General features: G+C 26.3%; 1 protein-coding gene across 1 annotated transcript; it reads right to left on the bottom strand.

The window, feature by feature from the left end:
* Positions 1–246: 246 nt before the first annotated feature.
* On the bottom strand, positions 247–18,069 carry LOC129968864 (growth hormone-regulated TBC protein 1-like). Its single transcript, XM_056083173.1, has 9 exons — positions 17,938–18,069; positions 17,480–17,631; positions 14,004–14,050; positions 12,440–12,551; positions 11,069–11,193; positions 10,221–10,381; positions 9,346–9,454; positions 6,335–6,520; positions 247–2,258 (listed from the first exon to the last, which is right to left on the bottom strand). Exons 1-9 carry the CDS (start codon positions 17,958–17,960, stop codon positions 1,764–1,766), a joined length of 1,410 nt encoding a protein of 469 aa, XP_055939148.1. The 5' UTR covers positions 17,961–18,069; the 3' UTR covers positions 247–1,763.
* Between the last annotated feature and the right edge of the window lie 287 nt (positions 18,070–18,356).

Below are 18,356 nucleotides of genomic sequence, written 5' to 3'. Positions count from 1 at the left end.
TTACAAAATTAAAATTTTGATTCACAAAATAAAATCTTTTACAACTTTTGAACAACATTTTACATTAAATATCATTTAGCCATTTCTTTTTTCAGATTTAAAAACTGTTCTCAAACTGTGATAACAAGTAAAATAAGAAATTTTCAGATTCCTTTTAGAACATTCTTTGTTTCAAGAAAAGAAAATAGTAAAAAGAGCAAATTTTAAACTTAAATGATATATAATATAACAATATATTGTGTCGATATATATGTTAGCAAATATTTATTCATTGTTTAGAATAAATTCTAAAGTAATGTGGATCCTACATGTACAGTTTCAATATGCTATGATATTGGAAATGTAAATAAGCATTTAAATAATTTTTAGTCGAAATGTTTGTAATAAAAGATATGTACTTAAATAATTTTATTTATGAAAACGTGTTTTAATTTTTGAAAATCATTGTTAATTGTTTAATTATATACTATAACTTTTATACATTGTTTGACATGAGATTGGGTATCTAAGGTCCCTCATATATAATTTTAAAATTATAAATAGTAATCAATATAAGAACTATAGCAAATTTAAAATTGAACTAATAGAAAAGTACAATTTTCAGAACTCATATCTAGGCAAAAATTTCAAACTACTTAAACTTTAAAATGATCAGTCTACAAATAGCTCAATTCTAGTATAATTTCAAATTTAATGAAATAAATTTTAATTTTTCACATGGCGCCTAATAATTTGCTGTTCATTTTTGTTATAAGAATATTACAAAAATTTTATTAAAAAGTTACAATATCAAAAAAGTGCATTATTCTGGGAGAATTTTTTCTTCTATATTCTAGCACATTAAAAATTTCTATTGTATATAAAGGGAGATAAGCAGATTGCAAGGTGGAAAACAAAACAATATACATAAAAAATTAAGTTAAATATTTTAGGATAATATATATGATAAATAGTTATGAAACCAATAACATTTAACAAGTTTGGAAAATACTCTAGTAATAGAAAATATCATGCATATAATAAATATTATGTATAATTTTAATTAAAAAGAAATTCAGAAATTTAAAATTCTCTTTTAATGGACATTTTAATAAATTTCATAAAAGTTAATTTAATGGACAATTAATAAAAGTCACGACACTACTTACATTTGTAACCTGAAACAACTCTGAAACCTGCACATAAATATTTAAAATAGTTTAAAAATTATATATATATATATACATATAAATGGATCACTATTTCATAGAATTGATTAAAATTATCACAAACTAGTAAAATTTCAATTGGTTTGACAATGCATTTTCATCCTGTGGAACTGTAGGAAAAAAAAATATTCAACAACAGACATTTTATAACACTCAAACAGGCAACTAGTAACAGCCAACAAGTTAATTGTAAAATATCCATTAATGTCAAAGCTTTGGCAGGAAATGTGAAAAATACCTACCAAAAGGAATTTTTAAAATTATTTGCAACTACCTTAAAGATTTATGTACAATGTGATGAATTGTGAGTTCATTTGCATATGTACTAAAATACAGAAGTACTTTTCATTGCTCAACAATAACAAAATTAGTTTGAAGATCAACAAAGTTTAAGTGCATAAGTTTCAAATAGTGTAATGCTAATAAACAGTAAGGCCATTTCTTTAAAAGCCTAGGATAATGCAGTGGTTGTTCCTAAGTCATATTGCAGACTAGATATCTACAACAGTTATTGCTATATTATTTTGTATTTCTAAATATGACTTAGAAATGCATTTATGGACTAACTTTAGAAGGTGATTTAGATCGTCCTTCATGATTCAGAGGACTCGTTTGTTTGCCATTAGCTACTTGTTTTATGGACTCTGTGCTGAAAGACTCTATCACAGCTGGTTTTGGAGTTTCGTTCACTTCAGCTAATGTAGTGTTTCCTTCAGGAGGCTCATCATCCTTTTTAATCTCATCTATTTGAACTTTGGAATCAGTTCCCTCAGGCATTAATTTTTCATCATCACAAGGCAACAGCTTTCCAACATCATTTTCCATAGCCAATTTATCTTGCTCAGCCTTCAAAGCTGCTTCTTTTTCTTCATTCTGCCTTTTTAGTTCAAGAGCAGCTTCTCTTGCTTTCTTTTCCTCAAGCTGTCGTTGTTTCTGCTGTTCTTGGAGGACTTTAGTGTGAGCTTTTTCTTTCTCCACCTTCTCTCGGCAGTATTCCCTTAATTTTGTAATGTGAGCTCTTGGAAATGATCCTGGAACTCGGAATATAGCCTAGTAGTGACAAAAATAAATATCCATTATTCAAAAATAATTCCAAACTATGATATCAAACAATTCTTCGTAATTCAAAAAGGATCATGCAGACAAATGACCATGTAAAACTTTCAACAACCCTTCTATTTCATATTCTTTATATGCAATGAGACTTCTGGTAAAGGATCAGGAGAAGAATCTTTTTAAATTGTATTTATTAAAAACATTATTCTCTTTCTTCATGATGAGGCAGAATGCTCAATTTTTTTAGCAGTTTATAAAAGTTCTTTATTAAATCTAATGACCAGGAATTGAAACAACACATTCATTGTAGTGAAGTGGAAATCAGGAGAAAAGAATGTAGGAATGTATAGAGAAGTTATGCAGCTTTAAAACAATATTACACTGAAGTCTAGCAAAGCAAGCATTTATTTCAGACATGTGATTTTTGTATGATACTGTAACTTAATATTGATTCATTAACTTTAAAGAAATTAGACCTGAAAAGACAAAAAATAATTAAATTTAAGAACTCAAACTGAGTTTATTATATAAAAGTAAAAATGCTATAAATCATTAAAAAGAAATTAAAATATTTCATAAAAACATTAATATTCTTTTATCAAGAACAAAGCTGCACGTTTTAAATTTATATTTAAATTTCAATTGAAACTTTTACAACCCAAGGGAAGTTGCAAACATACAAAGTCATTTTGAAAATAATTCTAGAATTTATAGGTTTACATTCAATTTTACATTTGGAAAGAAAATTGAAAAAAAATGATAAATTTTTTTTAAAAAACTGCTAATCAGTTTTGCAATGTACATAATTTGCGAGAAAACAAAAATATTAGATAAATAAATAAGTTTCTTTAATATAAATTCTATCTTATTTTCTAACATGCAAGAAAGTTAAATATTTGAGCTAACCAAGATGATTTACTTAACTCACAAATTTATAAGCTACAAATACACATTAAAAAGTTTACAAAGCTGGTTTCATTTAGTTGTGAAAAGTTCTCTATTTTGTAAAATAAGAAATAATTTTACCCTATAAAATTAGCGCAATAATTTTGCTTACTAAAATTTTACAGCTAGAACAGTTAGATTGATTAAATCAATGTTATAATAGCAAATCATGTTTATTTTAAAAGTTTCATGAGATTCTATTGACATTGTATAAACACTCATATCAATAGTAAATAGGGTGTGTAAATTAATTTTATTTACAAAAATAAATATTTTATAAGTAGTTTTAAACACTTAAAAATAAAAAAAAGAATCAAACATAATTTAAATTTTTTTATTATAGAACTGTAAGTAAATAAGTATTAATTATATAAGTGTCCACTTGTATACAAATATAAACTTAAAATGTTACTAGGAATCATTGAAAATTGTTCACCAACATTGAAACAGTTATTTAAATATTAATTTTTATGCAAGTTTCATTTGAAAAAATCTTATTAAAAGACTTTAATAAAACTTTCTCATAAATTATTTAATTACCCTTCAGTTAGTAACATAAAAAAGAAAGGTTATACTGCTACCTCATCAACATTGCAATTACTCAAAAAAAGATTAAAAGGTTCTTTTCAGAGATTTTTCAAATACTTCCAGTTCTTTCATTTTTCACTAATAACTTTTCCTAACTAATTAGCTTTGTTAATAGTGAAAAGTTTCTGGCTTTGTGAACAAATCAGTGCATTAGCTGTATATTCAATTTCAGTAACTTCCTTTTCTATGATAAATTTCTTTCTATAAAGATATCAGAGTCTAACTATGTCATTGACAACTATTTCTTTCACCATGTATTTCCCAAAAAGTTGAGGAAATTTTGAATGGGCTGATGTTGTTAACATTCTCAATTCTTTATTAATGTTTACTGACCAGATTCTGCTAGACTGCTTTATATGATCATAAACTAACTTGCGAGATATGGAATTTTTCACTTCAATATTTTAATTAATGCTGAATTCTCTTTCAATGGATTCTTCCTCATGAGAAAGAACACGAATAATTTTCATTATTCTCCACTTGTTTTAAATTTATGATCTTCAAATAAAGAATTAAAACACAATCCAATGTTATTTCCCTAACATAAAATTTATCAAAATCAAGTAAAGCTGATTTGATTTGAAAATCGATAAACTCCATGAAATAATATTTTCATATCATCTTTTATCCTTTCTGATGAAATTACAACATTCTTTTTTTCCTCCCACACTAGTTAGTTCATGTCTAAAACATTTCTTACCAATGCAAAATTTACTGAATTCATTATGCATTCCACCATTTTTAAAACAAGCTACCAATTAAAACGCAATCCAATGTTATTTCCCTAACATAAAATTTATCTAAATCAAGTAAAGCTGATTTGATTTGAAAATCGATAAACTCCATGAAATAATATTTTCATACCATCTTTTATCCTTTCTGATGAAATTACAACATTCTTATTTTCCTCCCACACTAGTTAGTTCATGTCTAAAACATTTCTTACCAATGCAAAATTTACTGAATTCATTATGCATTCCACCATTTTTAAAACAAGCTACCAACAAATCATATTTAAAAAGCATATAAAGTTATTGGATATTGCTTTTCGGGATTGCAAGTCTTTCAATAATTTGTCCCTTCTTATGCCTGCATTCACTTTATCATTTGCAGAACAAGATATTATAAAAATCATACTGAAGAATTAATTTCAATTAAGGAATTCTTTTAAAACTGAAAAACAATTGTTGTTTTACTAACTTAAGTATATTATGTACATAAAAAGACAAAACTGAGCCATAACTGATACATTTGAAAAAATAGCTTAATACAGTCTGTTTTTAAGACATGCGATATCAGCTGAGAATGTCAGCTTGTTGCTTCATACATACTTTCCAATAAAGGCATTATCTATTGTTTCATTGTATACTTTCTAATAAAGGCATTATCATCCCTCCCTCCAGCATAAAAATTAGAGACTTTAAGCAAGATCATGTATGCCATGAGTGCTCAGAGTATACCGGAAAAAAATAAATAAAATAAAAAACGAGCACACTCTGAAACTTTTTTGTTGACCATTTGAATTCCAAATTTATGTCAGCTAAAATTTTAGAAGCAACTTACCAAATTTCATTTATTTAAGTAGTGTGTGTGTTTACAATGTTTGCAAGCATGCAAATATACAGACTGACAAGTGGTCAACTCATTAATGGATTTGGTTCACAATTTTGATATGGATCTACACTTTAAATGTTTGAGCTGTGTGCCACATTTTACCAATTTGAAATTATGTTTACTTACGCTCAAAAAGACAAACAAATAAAAGAAACTTCATGAAATATATATATATAGCCTATAAACAGACAGATCTAGCATGGTGAAATATTTTTTTATTAGAAATAAAAAAAAACTAGAAGCATATGCATAAAAAATAAGCCCTTTTAAGGCTCTTATAAATGAACTATCAAAAATAAGCCCTTTTGAAGCCCTTATATATGAACTATAAAAAATAAGCCATTTTTAATGATGCTACACACTCTAGTAAGGGGCCTTCATATCAATACCTTACTACTGTATGAATGCCATTTATGAATATATTGTGAAGAAATTCAACTTTTAATTCATATAACAATCTCATGGATTTTATATGCTAAAAAATTTGATACAGCAAAAAGAAACAAAAATATTGCAATATCTGTGGGTGGGTGAAAAAAAATTAAAAAGCGAGAAACACAAGTCATTGGAATGTAACAAATTTTCGAGTCTATACATTCAAATGTAAAATTAGGCTTTCATGCCCAAACATATATGATTGGTATCATAATGTCTTCCTAAATTAATTAATTCAAACCAAAGAAATATGAAGATCTTCATGTACAATAAAAAGTATAGTAAAAATAGTTAATATATATTCCATAGGTAAAATAGTTCCTACAGAAGTCAAAATGTTACATTTTTTAATGTTCAATATTTATTATAGTAAGTATTAAATTTTTAATGAGATTTTAAAACTGAATGCATTACATACACCACTATTAACACATTATAAGCAAAGAGAAAAGAACAGAATATAAAATATTAAAACTGTTAATACATACTTGCATAAAAGTATGACATTCAGTAACAGTAGCACCAAGTGGAAGAGATTTGAAAACTTCGGTTATTTCAACAAAGTTTTTGGCTGCTAATATTTTGTCTTGATTTTTTATAACAAGGGTGACAGCTACCCTAAGTAAAATCTTCGAGCCTTCATAAAACAAACAGTCCCAAATACGCAAAACTGTCTAGAAGGAAAAATCGTATATAACCAATGTAGAAAAAGTACAGTAATATTACTTTACTGCAAAATTATTAAGCACTTACATTAATCCACATTAATAATTAAGAAAAATATATTTTATTTAAAAAAATTAGATTAATTGATTGATACTGTAAATGAATATGATATTCTGATTTTAATAACAAAATATCAAGTAATTTTATATAGTGCCCATTCTAATTGTGACTCAATGAAAAAGCTTTAAATGAAGTACAGAAATTATATTTTATATTGTTTAAGTCAGTAAATAACTACAATAAAGATCCACACTTCTGCCACATAAATTAAGTAAATTTCAAAACTGAATGTAATTCTTTTCGATGATTTTTCAATCACTTTAATTGCCATCTCAAACATGATTGCCCAATTAAAGCATATTCTCACAACTGGTTCGAAATAATTTAATTTCATAACTCAGTTGGTTCGAGTTGCAGAAAAATTGTTTTTTATGATTATTTTAATAAATATGGATGTGAATAATAAGATTTGAATAAAAAATAAAATTTCATAATTTTGAGCAGTGCATTTATTGACTCAAACAACATAATATACTATATCATATTATAAAAATTTAATTGCACTTATATGGGAGAATTTAACAGAATTTCTTCAATGTATAATAAGAATAACAGTAAAATTTATAGTTGTATACAATCCACAATTTACAGTTCATTGTTAATGGGCATTATGAAATCAAAAATCAATGCTAGATACTTCTAATAATATTTCAGTTTCATATAGTTTTGGACTAGAATGTGCATATTATATATATATATATTCTCACAGAGAATTATTATTTACAATCTTTCTGGGCCATTTATAAAAACAACAATCAAGTGACTTGAGTATCAACTTGTCTTGCACACATTTCTACTTCTTCTACAGATAGACTTCCAACTGTTACTTTAATTGCAATTATAAATTGTGTGGCCAAATCATTATGATCACCCACTCAATATAAAGTTGGGCTACCTTTTGCTCTTAATACTGCATGGATTCTCCTTGGAATGGAATCTCAGATGTTAGCAGGTTGCAGGAAGAATATGGGATCATATTCAATTAACTACACTTTTCAATTCTTTATTCCAATGGAATAAGTTCATACTGTTCTTATTCCTTGTCAATCTCACCCACAGATTCTCAATTGGATTCACATCTGTGCAGGCTAACTAAGCCAGGTAAAGTTTCTGCCATGCTTTGCAAGCTATTTGTGGACAATGCCAACTTTATGACAAGGAGCATTGTTCTGCTAGAAATATCCATTCATGGCAAGGTACACCATTAACATAACAGGATGTATTTCATCTGCAATGACATTTAAATACTCTGGTGTATTCAGATGTTGTTCCAGAATAACCAAAAAGACCATATATTGCCAAGAAATCTTCACTCAAACTATAATATTGCATCCACCAGCTTGAAGAGTTGCAACAATACAGCAAGGGTGCATGCTTTCGTATAGTTTTCTCTATATTCACACACTGTTGTTTGTAGGGCATAATCGAGAATGCAATCCATTCGATTACATGACCTTCTTCCAGTAATCAGCCTATTTTTCCAGAAATGACAATCATCTACTGCCCAATACTTGTAGACCTATGTGAACTGAAGTTTCTGGCTCTTATTCATGACAAAAGAGATCTTTGAACTGGTTGTTGGCTTTCATAGCCTATATGGTATAATGTGCAGTGAACATCTCATTTAGAGACCTTTTGTTCCTTGATTAAGATTCCTCATAATTTGATGTAGCATATCTTTTCTGTTGGACTAGACAACTCTGGCAAGTTTCTTCTTAGATCAATCATTAAGTTTTAAGCTTTAGTAGTCAGTGACAACTAAAAGCTTGGCATTGGGACTCGTTTTTTTTTTTTTTTTTGCTAGCTAGTCTATTCTCTGTAAACATTAATAGCTGCAAAACTAACATTTAACAGGTGTAGTCATTTTGCTGATACTGGTTCTGACCTTCAATCGCCTACAATCATTCCTGCGTTCCAACTGAGTTAAATCAAATGTTTTACCCATTTTTTCACCTATCGATTTAATAAATCACCTATCCAATCAACAATAGTTCCATCTGAAAATAAAATTCCCTTCTTAAAAAAACAAACCCAATATCATTGGTTTAAAATGTCTTTATGGTAAAAACATCTCCCCAATTGGCGATTTAAAAAGATATTAGAATATTTCAATAAATAAATAATTATAAAATTTGAAAAATCATATTCTACTTAAGGATAAATAGCAAAAAAATCTGAATTGTGTTGTTTACTTTTCCAATTTTGAATAAAAAAGTGAAAAAAAAAAGTCTTAATATTAGAAAATTGAGATTTACTTAATATAGGGTCCCTGGTGCATTGGCCTTTTTTTGGGGGGGACAAAGTTTTCAGTACACAAAATAAAGCATATCCAAATAATTACTGTGAATTTTCAAACAAAATTTGATACACATACAAAACAAGTCTGTTGAATAGAATGACTGGAAATCTCAATTTCCATAATGAAAAATTTTGAGATTATAGCCACTTGACTATGTTGATTAACTCAATTTATCAATTTGTTTATTTCAACAAACCTGCCCCTATAAAACATTTTTATTGAAACCAATTCTGTGATAATGTAATAATAAATAAAAAAGTTACAGAAGTGTGTGTGTGTGTGTGTGTGTGTGTTTTTGACAACTGTACATGATTTATCAACATGTTTGCAAGTATATTATGGAATCAATAGAAGAAAGATAATTTATAGAGTGCATAAATAATTCTTAAATACAATAATAATAATAATAATTACTTCAATTGGTAGAACTTCAGCAAATAAGCATATAAACCATTTGCTAACATACATAGACCAAGACACTCCTGTTTGTACCATGCGTTCATGGACTTGAGGAACTTTAGCTCTGCAATCACAAAGAAAATTTTTTTACATATAAATAATTAAATTTTCTCTCTATATATATGTAAAAAGGTAGAATAGTTCATAAACTTATTTAAACAAAATCACAAGCACCATTAAATAATCTGTAGAATCCAGAGTTAGATTTAAAAATTGCAATCTTAAGCATCGCACACTATGAGATTCTTTTAAATAAACAAAATAGTTCAATCTTCATTTCAACATATTTTTAACTTTGTATCACGTTAAAGATTTATTTTAAGTCTTTTTTTTTTATTTTAGGAAAAAAATGCATGTTTTTATACATTTATTTATTAAAACTAATAACTGTGCAACGTCTGCATTTGAGCACACTATCATTTAAGCAGATGTCCAATGTTCACAAATAAAATAATTTACTAAACCTGGTATTAATATTATTGAATATTTTATAATCATTTTCCTTTTTTACTATACTAAGCAGCAAAGAATATGCTGCTTAATAAATAGTTTCAATGAATCTGAGCATGGCCCACTTCAGTCCAGCCAGCTGTCAAGTTAGAAATCTGTCCTGGTAAAATTTTTTTGCTCAGTAACCAAAAAATGCATTTAAATTTAAGGTGCCTAAAATATACAGTGAATCATCGCATCACATATAACTATGCATAACTATAAAGCCCATAGCTTCTATTTATACAACTGCAACCACTCAATTTTATGTAAAGAAAAATAATAATTCTCTGCACTAAAAAAATATGGCAAGATACATAGAAACAAATAATAATAAATACTTGATAAGTTCTTCAAGAACTCCTATATCAGTTAAAAGTCCAGTCATTTCTTTGGTGTAAAAATCAGGAAGAATCTTTTCTACAAGGCTTTGTAACAACCAAAATGTCATGTCTTCACTATCAGTGACTAGCAGCATTATCCCTGCAATAAAATTCAGACCCTAAAAGAAAAAAAGAAAATAATCAATTAAATTTTAATGCATTCAAATTATATACTTTTTACTCTTAACTTACTGCCCAGAACTAATAATTAAGAATAACAACTTCATATTAAATACTTATAAACTATGTAAACAAGGTATATAATTTAAACATTTCATTAATATAACATGATTGCAACAATGAATAATTTTATTAATTGTTTTTTAATGATTTTTATAATGATTCCTTTCAAATTTGTTCGAAAACAAGGCAAAATAAAAAAATGAATACAACAAATTTTCTAATACATTTATTTCAGAATCAAACATAAAAAGGTACGAAATTACTTAAAATATGTGAAAAAAATTATAAAATAATGTTTAAAATAATCATAACTCCTAAAATACAAAAATATAATAATTTCTAATTAATCTACAATTTGTACCCTCCCACTTTCACTGTAACCTCTGTGTTGCATGTTCTATTTTTTCTCATGGTATAAAGTACATTTTTTCCTGCTTTCTGTTTTCTCATTCACTACTTGCAATATTTTAGATAAATATTGACAAAATCTAAAAACTGAATTATTTTTTTAAATTATGGAGAATAAAATTTGTTGCGAAATTTCATGATTGCTTTTTGAAATCTCATTTTGCATATCATTATATATTTAAATATAACTTGAACAAAAATATAGTAATACATACTTGGCAATAACCAATGTGCAGATTTTGATGAGCAAATGCCAGCAAAACATTTTTTAAAGATTCACGTTTAGAATCTGGAGATGCAGTCTTGAAATAAATATTATCTGGAAATGTACGAGGAATATCTACGGAAAAAAGTTTATTTTTAAAAACTCAGCCTTTTTTCTTAAATTCAAACTAGTATCAATTGAATAATATAAATGGATATTAATGAAAATTTCAACACAAAAAGTTCAATTCCAAATTTGCAGACATCTTATTCATAAATTATAAAAATTAATTTCTGCCCTGCCAAAGAATACATTACAGAACTATTCAAGAAATTAATTTTGTTTTTCATTTTTCATGACACATTAACATAGATTTAAATACAAAAATCTAATGGGGCATAACATTCATAGAGGCAAACAGTATTGTTAGAATACATAAATTATCCAGAAGTGTTTTTCCTCTACTTTCTGGTAAACTTCTTCAAAAGAAGGTCAATTAAAAAATGTTGAAAATAATTGTCCCTATTTGTTAAGTAATAAAAATTCTTGTTTGACACCTACAAAAATGTCATGAAACATCTACACTTGGTTATACTCCTCTCATGGTTGAGTTTAATTACCAATTTCGATACAATCATAGGAATAGATAGAAAACTAAATTTAAAAATATTTTACCATGTTAAATAATTCTTTAATGCATATTTACTGATACAGAATATATAAGCTATTTTGTCTAGTAATTTCTACATTTTTTTACAAATAACATAAATACAATCAAAAACATAGATAAAATATGATTTGGTATTTTAGATTGAGTTACAATATGTATGTGAACAAAAATTTTATATAAACCTTTTGTTTAATGCAAGTGGAAATGTAGGTAACATCAAAAGGTACAAATTTTTAAATAACTTAAAACTAAAAAAATGTTTACAAATACAACTATTTTGTACTTAGTATCATAGTACACAGAATAAAATAAACAGGAATTTATCAACTATATCCTTTTTTACTGAAAAGAAAATCAATACAAATCTACAATATTAATGTAACTGCTATATGCAAGATTTCAACCATAAAGCCTATACTTCATTTATACTCGCATATATACAGATATATTCACAAAACTTTTTCAAGTTCACAATTAAATGTGGGAAATTAAGTTTCAATTCATTATAGAGAACTTATTTTTTGAAGATTAAAATGCTTTCACTTTGTGTATTTTATATACTAAAAGTAATCAATCACTTAATATTGAATTAACTATTAGGAATTATACAAATGGCAATCTACAGCAGGTAAAGTATACAGAAATCCTTCTTACATTTTAAGGAATGTATTCTACTATATAAGATATATAAGACAATGAAAAGTATATTACCGAGATCAATAGTTTCAATAATTTCTTGCTTTAAGGGTCGTTTTAAAATAGTTGTATAGAGATCGGGTTGCTGGTCTTTGAGCTCTTTAGCACCACTAATCAATGACCAAACCTGATAAAAATAAAAATTACGAAAAAAATTAAAATTCATAGAATTAATGGTAAATTACATACATATATATATATATATATATCAAGATTAATATAGAACTGTAAGTAAAAAAAGATTAATCAAGATATGCAAATTATTTGAGATAACTTCAACAAAAATATGAAATTAAATTTTGACATCTCTATATCAGGGTCAGATTTAATACCATATTTTCATAATGAGTTAATTTCAGTTTATGCAGCCTTTAAGTGCTTGTGTTTTTTAAATTAATAAACCAAAGCATCACTTTAGCCCCTAATCGGAACAAACTTGATTTTACAAATAACCAAACACAATACAGTAAACTGTTACAAAATTGAAAAATAATAATATAAAACTTAATTGAAGCAAAAGCAATAGGTTTATATAACTTTATTTAGTTTTATTCTTTCTCTTTTGATATTATAAAAAGCTTATTTTGGGACAAACCTGTCAAATTTGAACAGCATCAGATAATAGAGATCTTCTGAGAATTTCTCTCAGCAAAATAACATATTAGTGAGTGGCAATATGAATATGATAAAACTTCAACGGAATCAGATCTTGAATTTAATTTTCAACTTTTCTCTTATTGGGATGAAAATATTTAGAATATTTTCCTCCATATTTATACTAAAAAAATTTTTTCCACATGAACTTTCTATAAAGTTAAAAGCCATTTAGATAATTTATAAAAACAGCACAGATTTACATATATAACAAATGATTTTGAACCTCAGCCTTCCCTCAAGTTTTATATATTCAGAATTGTTAATTGATTTATTATTATTATTTTAAGCTAGTACAAACAATATTTTATACTCTAAAAGATATTAAGATTTATATTTAACACACCAAGTGCAATTCAATTTATAATACTACTACAATTTGATCTGATAATATTTACCAACACTCAATTGATTTTCAAATCAATTATTTCACATGAAACAGAATAGATTCAAGGAAAATTAATTATTGGAATTTAAAGCTGATCTGTGATGGATTAACAAATGTGCATATTTTGAACAGTTTTTTCAGTCTGATATATGTTATGAAGATGTGCTATTATCACAAATTAACAGTTATAAATGTCAAATTCATTTTCACAAAATAAATATAACAGTTTAAAAGTGCAATAAAGTAATTTCAGTTTTTTTTCAGTTGTTCTTTGTTCAGTTTAAAATCAACAAATACAAACTATATTCTAAGATTGCAGAAGATGAACAATTACATATCAGATTAAGTTTTATTACTTTTCTTTTAATCTTTTATTATAAAACAAACCGATTTTTTTTAGAAAAGAATAATGCAGCTGAATTAAACTGTGAATATAAATTCTGATTCAAAGTTAAAGACTAATGGGCTAGTATAAAAATTTATTTACCTACATTTCAATTTTGTGTGAGATTTGAAGAGAAAAATAAAGATCCCTACCGTTCCTCTGTGACTGCTAGGGATTCCTTTTCGAACATATCTTTTAACTAAAAACAGAGAAATAAGGAATTTATTATAAGCTAATGAAAAATGCTATCAGCAAAATAAACTTTATAAAAATCTCTGCACACATTTTAAACATTTGCCACAGTAAAAGTTTACAAGAAATGGATAAACTATTTGTCGTACAAAGCATTCAAGATAAACTAAAATACTATTAGAAAACCTATTTTATATTATTCATCATTATCTATTTTAATAAATGAATACAGAGATTAGTTAGTTTTAGTTTCATATTGATAATTTAAAAAAAAAAAGAAAAGAATACAGTAAGAAAGTCCCTCAAAATGTTCTCTAATAAACGTATTTTCTTCGTTAACACCCTTCCATCACAGTAAATTGTGACTATGGGCAAGGTTATAAATGCCACAAGCAGTCAGAATTTTATTTTTACACACGAGAATTGATTGCTTCATAATAAATCCAATTAGTACTTGTGTGTTAACTGCATGTTACAGGTTAACAAGAGTTACAGAAGATTGATCTTTAAGATAAATCATGCTTTTACCGAATCTAACATGTAATCTTCAGCAATTAATAGCTAACATGTATTTAATACATAGTACTAGAAAATCAAATTTCTACTAGAGACACTTTTTCTTAAAAATTTGACAAAGCACTATACTTACAAAAGATGACACACCAATTTATTTATTTAATCACTGCATTATTAATTATCTTGTTTACAAGCATGAGAAAGTAGAAACTGACGTACAGTCATCTCTTGATAGATTTGGTTCCAAATCAGTCAAAACATTCAAATGCAAGCTTTTGCCTGTGCTTTAAAAATTTCAACCATAGATTTCATTGCAGAAATTCAAACCACTTTTATTGTTGTTAAATATTTCATACAGCCATCACAAAAAAATCACGAAAAGAACGCGGGAGCTGAAGATTAAAAAAGCACATGTGTAACATGGTCGAACAAAAATTAAATAATGGCGGCTACATTCAGTTGACCAATAGGGTTAATGCAATTACCCTTTTATAATAAGTTGCCGGGTCGGATGGGGGTTGCCATATAGAAAGATTTATCGTCAATCTAAAAAAATCACGCCAAGAGTGACCGTACAGTAAATCTGATCCAAATAGATTTTTCAATCATTGAAAATTAAAGAAAAAGGATTATGTTTAATATCAGTGTAATTTACATAAAGTTATAGTACAGCTGTTTTTATTACACTAATATATTAAGGGACTTGACTCTGTTAAGATGTTTTCTATACACCATGAATAGAACGAGCATAAGACTTGTAATATATGGCTTTGATGTCTCATAATTTGATGCCTAAAAATGCTTTTCTGGAAGAATCATGGCATTATTAAGCTATGCACACTTAACTGAAAGTAAACAATTAGTATTTCTAGTGAATTGCTAAAATTGCTAATAAAGTAATTATTACAGTAAGGTTTAATATATTTTTTAAAAACGTATTTTCTTTTACCAAGCTAAGTTTAGTTAGATTTATTTACTATGAGGAGCAAACATCTTGCAAGTTTAATACAGAATTTTGAGGATGAAGGTGTTGGCACAGGTTTTTTCCCATAATCTGAAAAAAGTTTAAAATGACTAGATCCATTCCTATATAGCATTCATCTGAATTTGAAGTAGAATTAATTATAATAATTTGTAAATATAATCTAATACAATCTTTTGTATATAATTAACTATCCTACGTTTTTCTTTTAAATAATACAACTTATAAACTAATTTGATAAAATGTGTATTTTTAAAAACTTTTTTTGAAGTCTAATATCTGCAACTATTTCATGAATTTCAATTTTATATAGCATTTTTCTTTCAATCTTAGACAATCTGATTGCTTTTTATGATAGTAGAAGATGATAGTTTTATGATAGTAGATTTTTTTAAATAATCAAATTCTAATTACTAGTAGAACAAGCACTATATATATTATACATATATGATGCAGCTGGGCTATATTTTTTTATAATAGGTTTTAAAGAAGATTTTTTAAAAAGTGGGGGGGGGGATTCCACAAATGGAATGTATACAAGCATGATATATTCTATACTTAACAGTATAAAGTGAAAAAAAATTTATCATTCATTTTGATTAAATAGGTCCAAAATGTTATCTCAATTTTATTTACAACATCATATTCCAAATTTACTTCTCTATATCATCATGTTCATACATATATGAGTAGAAAACTAACCCTTTGACAGATTCAATTCAAAATTTGATAAATATCTACAAATCCAATAAAATAATTTGTTAAATTTCACTTATTTTATTTTTTGCATTTTTAATTTGATATAGTCTTATGCAATAGACTGACAGACTTCTTGTAGGTAGAGTTTGTACAAAATTTCATAGAAAGTTATATAGATCATATATAAATTTTCATGTAACTCAGTACTTTAACTTATCATTTTCACAATTCCTTTTTTTAAAAACTTGGGAGATATAAAGTGCTTACAATACTTGATTTTTATATACAAGAAAATGTTTCAATATTTATGCATCTAAAAACATCCTGAACATTACCCTTCCTCCAATATCAGTGAACATAGTTACACCCTTAATAACAGTCAAAATATAGTTATTTATATCTAATAACAATTGGGAAACATCTCCAAGATTTAAGAACCAATTGTTATGGCAGAATCCTAATGGGGAAAATTTAATATTAAAAGTCAAACTATTATGAAAAATATAAGCAAAATTGACTGGTAAATGCTTTTAATTTAGACTCTTAAACAATAGTAATGCAGTACGGAATGAGCATTAAATATTTTATTTCTAAATAATTGTATTTTTTAGATTTACTATATAATTATTAACAATTATTCTATTTATATTTATGTTAGAGGCTCTGAATAATGTTATTAAAATCTTTTAAATTTTTTATTGAATTAAATGAATTAACGAATAATTATTTCTTTTAGCAGCAACATATAAATATTGCTGCTAAATAAACATTTAGTTAATATATAAAATTTATTTCTTCATATAATTTTACATACGAAAAATAATTTAAATTTTCTTTCAGAATAGATAATAAACCCGAAAATTGTCTTTAACAAGAAGTGCAAATTCTAATGAAAATCAGTAAACACAAGCAGACAAAATTGTTATCAGGCCAACAGATGAAATAATATATGTACTTACATTTATTTATATAATATAAAAGTTATTTAGAAATAGATCAGTATTTCACAAATATCAATAAAGCTTACAACCGAGCAACCTGAACTAGTTTTAATATTTTCTAAAATAAACTAATACAGTTTTAATCATTAATACTCCATTCAAATGAGAATATAAATGAAGGATATTTTATAGAAGTATACATAAATCCCAACTAACTGGTTATTTCTAAAACGATATCACAAAAAGCAAAGTTATAAAATATATAAATGGAAATAAAAAAAAGGAGAAAATCACAGACCTTTGTTACTTTTGCGGAATCCTTCTTTGGAATTCAGTAATATATCCCATTTTTTGGCTCGACGACTCAAGACGGTTATGTATTTGGACATAAATTCATCATACTGTTCATGATTAAAATCCTTTGGCCATTCGAACCCATAGGAGTCAACACTTATGAAAAACAGAAAAAGAGAGTTGTTGATACAAAATTAGTTAATAAATATCACTACAATAAAATTATCAGAAATTTCTTTTCTAAAATCCCTTATTAAAATTCTATACTAAGACTGCATACATGCAGCAAATGATGAAAAGTTCATATCTGATAAACAAGAAAAATATTTGATAGTTAAAAGTGTAAATAATAATTTTAAGTATCGGCAGTTGAGGGGGCGTTTATAAAATTTGAATAATGTGATATAGCGTAACTATTTTTTGATTAGAAAGGAAGGAAATGTATGAGATAATTATTATTACTTTGCTCTTGGAGGTTGGCTCATAATATAAAATAGAAATCACAACTATACAAGAACAAACACATATACATGAAAATCTATTAATTTTTAATGTTGATAATATCTACAGGATTAATCCATTTTTGTAGTGACAGTTGCCAGTTAAATGTTATCATTACTCTAAATTTTTACCTTTATAATATTTGAAAATGTTTAAATAACTTAAACATTTAAACGAAGAATTTATTTGAAAATAAAAACATTCATTAATCTTTTTCCTAAATCGAGTATTTTTTCACAAATTATGGAAAAAGTAATATTTTTTTCAATATCAAATATTTATTGTATTATTTACTTTTAATCTTATTGTAGAAAAGTTTTATCTCTACAGCTTTTAATTACTAATAGAATGCATATTTTCCATCATACTGCATTAGCTTA

The sequence above is a fragment of the Argiope bruennichi genome, chromosome 5 (genome assembly GCF_947563725.1).
Source record: "Argiope bruennichi chromosome 5, qqArgBrue1.1, whole genome shotgun sequence".
NCBI classification, from domain to species: domain Eukaryota; kingdom Metazoa; phylum Arthropoda; class Arachnida; order Araneae; family Araneidae; genus Argiope; species Argiope bruennichi.
This window is presented reverse-complemented; position numbering and strand designations above follow the sequence as displayed.